The sequence below is a fragment of the Galeopterus variegatus genome, unplaced genomic scaffold, assembly GCF_000696425.1.
Source record: "Galeopterus variegatus unplaced genomic scaffold, G_variegatus-3.0.2 Scaffold6955, whole genome shotgun sequence".
NCBI classification, from domain to species: domain Eukaryota; kingdom Metazoa; phylum Chordata; class Mammalia; order Dermoptera; family Cynocephalidae; genus Galeopterus; species Galeopterus variegatus.
In genome coordinates, this window is record NW_007733066.1 from 94,880 (window position 1) to 102,401 (window position 7,522).

Sequence of the window (7,522 nt, forward strand, 5' to 3'; positions counted from 1 at the left end):
CGGTCTCCACATGGGATCTGAACCCTCGGCGGGAGCGCCGCCACGCTCCCAAGCGGCGCACCTCCAGCACACCACCAGGCCAGCCCTAGCTTCAGTTTTTTGATCTGATGTACTATAAACAACATTTTTATTAAAAACTCAGCATTATAAATTCCAAATTTATCTCTCTCATATGAGCTGACTGTTTGCCTTTCTAATTCAAACCAAAATAAGGAAGTTGCAATTTAAAGTTATGTTTAAAAATTTATTCAACAGCAGTAATTTAGAACCTAAAATTTTCATACATATTCATACATGAGCTGCTTGCACAAAAAACAAGTGGTTGTTATACAAGGGGGTCTTCAAAAAATTAATGAAAAGATTTGTATTATCTTTTAGTTCTATTTTTCCACGAAATTTGTGAAATACCCTCATATAGGGCCGGCCCGGTGGTGCACTGCTGCAGTGCGCCGCTTGGGAGCGCGGTGGCGCTCCCGTCGAGGGTTCGGATCCCACATACAGACCGGCCGCTCACTGGCTGAGCGAGGTGCGGGTGCAACACCGAGGGTTGCGATCCCGTTGCCGGTCCCGGTCCGGTACGGGCGCGACACTGAGGGTTGCGATCCGTTGCCGGTCACGAAAAAAGACAAAAAGGAAAAAAAAGAAAGAAACCAGGGAATTGATGAATAGTATTCAAGGCTGGAGAATAAAGAAACAAAATATCCCTTTATTTTACTGATACTCTTATGTTCAACACTGATCTTCCTTAATTTAGCTGATATCTGCGGCTTTGTCTTTCAATTAGGAGCACTGGCCTACTCACATTAGTGTAATAATAAATATTATTGTTCTTTTTCTTTGTTGTGGTTCTCTCCTTTACTTTTGTATTTTAACTGAGCAAAAAATAAGCAAAATCGTAGATGCTAAAAAGTAAGAAATATTCTTCTAAGACAAGGATGAAAACAAAAAGAAAAATGAAATTAAACTTTCTCTAGAAAGAAGACCATTAAAATACTTGTTAGCACATTGAATGCAACAGTATGTGAAAAGAATAAAATACAATGTGAATGTAGGGCTTACTTCAGAAATGCAAATTCCTTTCATTATTATGATATTTTTAACTATAATGCCTTACAACAAATAATTTTTAAATGTGATGACTGACAGTGTACTTTGATACACTTTGATAAAATCCATCACTATTCCTAAATATGATACGTAGGGCTTACTTCAGAAATGCAAATTCCTTTCATTATTATGATATTTTTAACTATAATGCCGTACAACAAATAATTTTTAAATGTGATGACTGACAGTGTACTTTGATACACTTTGATAAAATCCATCACTATTCCTAAATATGATATGGATTATTTACCAAAAACGAATCACAAAATTCATAATAAAAACTGGAAATGTTTCCCATTAAAATTGAAATAAGATCGAAATATTTATTCTTACTATTTTTATTAATTATTATTTTGGAGTTTCTGCCTAATGTATTAAGATTAGAAAACAAAATTATCAAGAAAAACCTTAAGAAACATGACAAACTTGTCTCTGTTCGGAAGATTACATGGTCACACATTTTGAAAAGCCAAGAGACTCAGAAGAATTAATAAAGCTTAATATAACATACACATACAAAAATCCATAATTTTCTCCATATTAGCAATACAAGTTATAAACAAAACTGATTACATATAGAATGAAAAAACTGGACTTTAGTAACAGTGGCAAAATATATGATAGGTATGAATATATTAAAGAAAATATTAAAACCTACTAGAAGAAAAACTAAACCTTGTCATAGGGCATAAAATCAGATCTAAAATATGGGAAAATATGTTCCTGGAAAGAAAGACTTAATATTGTAATTATGTCAATTTTCTTAAAATAAATGTATGCATTTAATACCATTTCAATAGAATCTTTCTTTTACTTAGAACTTGATAAAATTATTATATTAGTTAATATGAAGAAATATATATCCATGAATGGCTAGAAATTATAAAATGAAGAATATGATCCAAGAATATAGCAAGAAATATGCAATTGCTTGAACAGAATTTTGACCTGAACTACTTCTTATTATGAATGAGAACTTCATATGTGAAAAAGTGGAATTTTTATTCAGTTGGAAAAGCAATTCATTTATTAATGGCACTGAAACAATTTTCAACTCACACAAACAAAATTAGGCCTCTATCGCACTTCATAACAATACATTGTAAATAGAGTAAATATTTAAATGTGAAAAATAAAAAGCAACACAACTTTGGAAGAGAATAGATATATAACCCCAGGTCTGGAGTGAACTCTTAAAGCAAAATTGGAAACACAGAATGAAAAACTACACAGTTTTATTAGACAATTCTTGAGTGGAATGGCCGAAGATACCATACACAAAGTCAGAAAATAAACTAATAAACTGCAGTAAAATGCATTTGCAATATGTGAATCATACTTAGTGTTGATATTGCACAAACAGAACCTATAAATCAAAAAGAAAGTTATAAGCAACTCAATGGATAAATGGATAATTATAAACAGTTATTCCACAGGAGAATCAAAGGGTCAGAAATAGAAGAAATGATGATCTTTCTCATTATGTCAAGGAAAAGAGAATTAAAATAATACTGAAATATAATTTTTTGTCTATCATATTGCCAATTCAAAGAGCTGCGAAGATAGTCTTCCTCATTCATTGAAAAGTTTAAGAATGTAAATTATTACAGCCTTTCTGGAAAGTATGTGGTTCTTACATAAATCCTGAGACCCACAGACTCACTCTAGGTACCTTTCCCACAAAAAAGCTGGCACCGTGAGAATATCTCTTTATGTTTACTTCATCATTGTTTGTCATAGAAATTTGGACATCACCTAAATGTTTTGTAGAAGAGAAAATTTTGAACAAATTGTGACATATCTCTGTATGAAATATTATGAAGCCATTAAATACCTGAATTAGAAAGAACATTGTATGTATCATTCTGCAGGGATGCTCCTGAGGTTTCATTTTGTCATGGCGAAGTGTTGTAGCATAATTATTTATATAAAGCCTCCTTATTTTAGGCTATTTAAACATTAGCTGAGAATCTACATTATATCAATCAATGTCCTTGTTATGCTATTACCTATTAACTACTTTATTTGATGAACAAAGACCTCTGTAATCAGGTTGACCCTGTATATTAAAATCTGCTTTGTGCTGCATCTCAGAGTGCATGCTCTGGACTGATTATTTCAGCATCAAACTTTCCATTCACAGTTTTTTGTAAGATCTACTTCTGCCAAACATTCAGAACCCAGCTCAAGTATTATAATTTCTATGATGATTTTTTATAAAATTACACTATCATTAGCTGTCTTTTTTTGCCTTTAGTTGAGGCTGGTGAAAGGAAAGATATTACTATTACTTTTCTACAAGAAGAGAGAAACATCCATTTTTATTATTTTTTTCAATTTTATTTAATTTTTGTGACGTACAATGTGTTGTTTCAACATGTGCATATATTGCACAATGATTCACTTAGGGTAGATCCATTTTATTGTGGGAATAGTGAGAAGGGCAGGTGCATAAGATACAATTCCTTATTCCCTTATCTCCATGAAGGGCTCCTATCACAAAATACTCTCATTACAAAGTACTTTTAACTTCACCCAAGCTTTGATTAGTGATGCATCAGTATAAATATGAATAAGTTAGTATCTATAACTATTTCTACTTTTTGTAAAGTTAATAATATTCATTTTAATTGCATTGACTATATCTTTTTATTGTAAGTCTATTTAAAGTCTACTTTGGATTAAAAATATCAACAAAGTGATAGTATTCATTTAAAAAGGTGTGCAGGGTACATTGTAAATACAACTCTATGATAATTTAGATGATGGATTTATTTTAGAAAGATGGTACACATTTGAACCGAATGAACAAAGATCCAGTAGAAACCATTTGGACCAGTTGATACCTTAAATGTGAATGTACTTGGAGTCTGATAATAACGACATAAGCAACAGCTAACCCGTGTGAAACACTTACCACACGCCATGCGCTGTGCTAGGAGCTTATTATGCCTCAGTTTAGTTAATCCTCAAAATCATTTTTGGAGGTTAGTATTATTATTACCCTCTTTATACAAATGAGGATGATAGATAGACCTTTGAGAAGTTAACTAACTGGCCCATTGTCATACAGAAATCCAAGCAGCCTAATGCCAGAGTCTAAATTCTTCATCAATAGACTCTGTGTCTTCCAGGTAAGGTAGCTGTGACATCCTGGAAATAGCTCAGGCATCAAGAGTAAGAAGATATGCATTAAATCCTGCCTCAATCATTTTTAGCAGTGTGAAAATGACAAAGCCAGTCAAATTCTCTGCATTTCCACTTTCCAATTTTCAAATGGGGACATTTATTTGAGATATTTCTCACTACAGGATAAGAACTGAAGAAGCACATATCAAAGACTTCTTAAAGTTAAATCTCACAGTCTTGTGATGAAGATTAAACATGAAAATGTGTTGTCATCTCCAAATCACTAAATGACAGGGAGATACTAGTGTGGTGTGACAATCCTAGGACTGTTAGGAGAAAGACCAGAAAACTGTCTTGTTTGGTTTTTCCAGATTCATTTGTTTCCCCTCCCATAAACACAGTCCCAATCATGGGGCTTGATTCATCTGAAAGGTGGAGCAATAATTGCCTGGCAGGCCAGTTTAGCAAGTGTAGATGTCATAGTGCAGAATGCATGCTCTTTGCTTCTGAAAACTTAAGCTGTGTATCTCCTGAAATGGCATGTGCCTCTTTATTGTGCACTGCTATTGATACATAATAAATAACACTATTAAATATTATTTGTATACTGGATAAATAAGCGGAGAAATATATTTCAGCTTCTAAGGAGACATCAAACAAATAGCAACTTTAAATCACTGCCAGCTTGGATGAGGTTGGATCATTAATTTGAGGGTTACTATCACTAACTTCCAGATTGTTTAGTTCACAGACTTCACTTTTATTTTAATTTTGAAAACAAAAAACACATATACATTGAAGGAGAATCTATTAAATGACATTTGAGTGAAATATTTGTTTGTTGAAAATATGGCTAAGGGGCCAATTTTGAACTTAATCTCATGAATTAAGAATTACACATTAATTCATTTTTATTTCATTTCACTGTGCTTATCACTGTCTCCTTTTTAAAACTTACTAGTCTTGTGACGTCCACAACTATTTTCTTTGGATGGTAGTGTATATGCATGGATATTAGTTGTACTATTAATCATTTGTAGCTTTGGGAATGTTATTTAAACATCCCTCTCCCACACAAAAAAACTACTATTTTCTTTTCTATAAAATGGAGATAATTATAGTTATTATCTCTTAGAGTTCTTTTAATGATTAAAAGTAATGATTAATATAAAAATGTCATATACATAATATTCAATAAACCATAATCTATTATGAGCACCCGTTTTATGCCACTCACTCGTCAATGTTTAGGAAACACAGCAATGTACACAACAGACACAATCCTTGCCTTCATTCAACTTACATTCAAGAGGGAGAGGGGAGAGAAAGACACATGACGTGAGTGAACAAGTGAATGACTAAATCAATGAACAGACTAATGTCAAGTTGTAAAGGCCGTAGCAAGAACTACAACGGAGTAAGAGGGAAAAAAGAGCGCCAGAGGTAAGGAGAGACTACTGCCCTATATAGGCTTTCAATGAACAGACTAATGTCAAGTTGTAAAGGCCGTAGCAAGAACTACAACGGAGTAAGAGGAAACAAAGAGCACCAGAGGTAAGGAGAGACTACTGCACTCTATAGGCTGATATAGGCTTGAAGGATGTCTTACTGAGATAGTGGTACTTGAACAGAAGTTTGAAGAATGTGATGGGTCAGCTAATCTTATATCTAAGGGCAAAGCATTCCTGGAAGTGGAGACATCAAGTGCAAAGATCCTGAGGCATGAGCATGCTTAGGTTAGGGTTTTGGCTAATTTGATATGAGTACAGTCTGCAAGTAGAAGAGTGGTACAGAACAAGGTTGTTTGTTTGTTTGTTTGTTTTGTTTTTTTAAAAGTAGCAGGTGAGGAACAGCAAATGAATTTTAGTCCATTTTAACAACCCTGGCTTTTACTCTTTGTGAGATGAAAAGGCATTGGAACATTTTGAGCAGAGGGATAGCATCATATGACCACCTTTAATAGGGCCACTGTGGCTGTTGTATTGAGAATGGACTAAAGAGAACAGGGTGGGGAGCATGACAAACTAATGAGGAGCATGGCATTATTCAAAACAATAGTTCTAGAGAAACTGCAGTGGAGAGTTTGAGAAAGTGGTCCAATAATGCATATATTGTGAAGGGAAAGACAATAGAATTTGCTAATGGATTGAATATTGGATGTGAAATGTAAGGTCAAAAAGGGAGGTCAACGGTGCCTAAGTACCCAGGCCTGGAGTGATAGAGCTGCAAATTACTGGGAGCACTCTGAGAGAAGAGGTTTGGGGATGTGATGAAGATTAAGTTCTGTTTTTTGCATGTTAGATTTGAGATAGCATTAGAAATCTGGAGAGATACATTTGGCATTCATCAGCATACAGATAGTATTTAAAGCCATGGACCTGAATGTCACTTAGCAAGTGAGAAGGGAGTGTATATAAAAAAACAGAAGTTAGAAATTTGAGCCCTCTGACATTTCAAAAATTTGAGGTAAAGAAGACAAGAAGGATCAGTAAAGGATATTGAGAAAAGAGATGGTGAAATAGGAGAAGAATAAGGAGCATGTGAAATCCTGGAACACTAAGGCACATGTGTAGGTAAGTTGGTGGCTATGGTGGTGGAATCATATGGAAGTTCTCTCATGTTGGATTCTATTTTCTTAGTAAAATAGGAAACAAGGGCATCAGGCATCACCTGAGAGAGAAGAGAGAGGAAGAGTCGTGGACTTGTTGGCTGTTCAAGGAAAGACAGAAAAGAATGAACTAATCATCTAGAATAGCTGGCCACCACCAACTACCCACATGCACTTCATGGTCATGCCTCTAGAGTGAAACTAGCTGAAACAATTGTATGCTGCTCTTTAGCCCTTTCTGGCAGTCTGAGCACAGGCGCAGAGTAGATAGAGATTGGACTAAACCAGAAAAGGAATTTTATTGGGTAGTATTAGAAAAGGAGTAACAGAAAACTTCTTGGCTGCAAGGAAAGGCAGCAATGATTGACTATTGAAGTTTAATCAAGAAAGCGACACCACAAGAGGTGAGGGTCTGAGAAAAGGTTAGAGTATGGGTACTAGATAGAGTGAGTAGGGGAGAAATCATGACCTGGGAGGTAGTATAGTTAATAATACCAATTCTGCGTGTGGCCATGGGAGCAGGTGGCTGAGGTAAAGCGGATAATTGGGAAGAAGGAAAGTAAGTTAAGAGAAGCCAGGTAATTCCTGTGTTATCCACGTACCCAATCAGAGAATGTGGACAAGATCATTGTTGAGGAGTGTGGCAGTAAGTCTGAGGCTAAAATCTTCCAGCAATGA

General features: G+C 34.8%; 1 protein-coding gene across 1 annotated transcript in view; it reads right to left on the minus strand.

Moving 5' to 3' along the window:
• The window catches only part of LOC103606912 (short transient receptor potential channel 4-like), a gene marked incomplete at its 3' end in the record, with an annotated part of 90,885 nt that extends 86,851 nt beyond the window's left edge, over nt 1-4,034 (minus strand). Inside the window, exon 1 of the mRNA XM_008591470.1 lies at nt 4,025-4,034. Coding sequence (XP_008589692.1) covers nt 4,025-4,034 — 10 coding nt within the window. The remainder of the gene's footprint in view (nt 1-4,024) is intronic.
• Between the last annotated feature and the right edge of the window lie 3,488 nt (nt 4,035-7,522).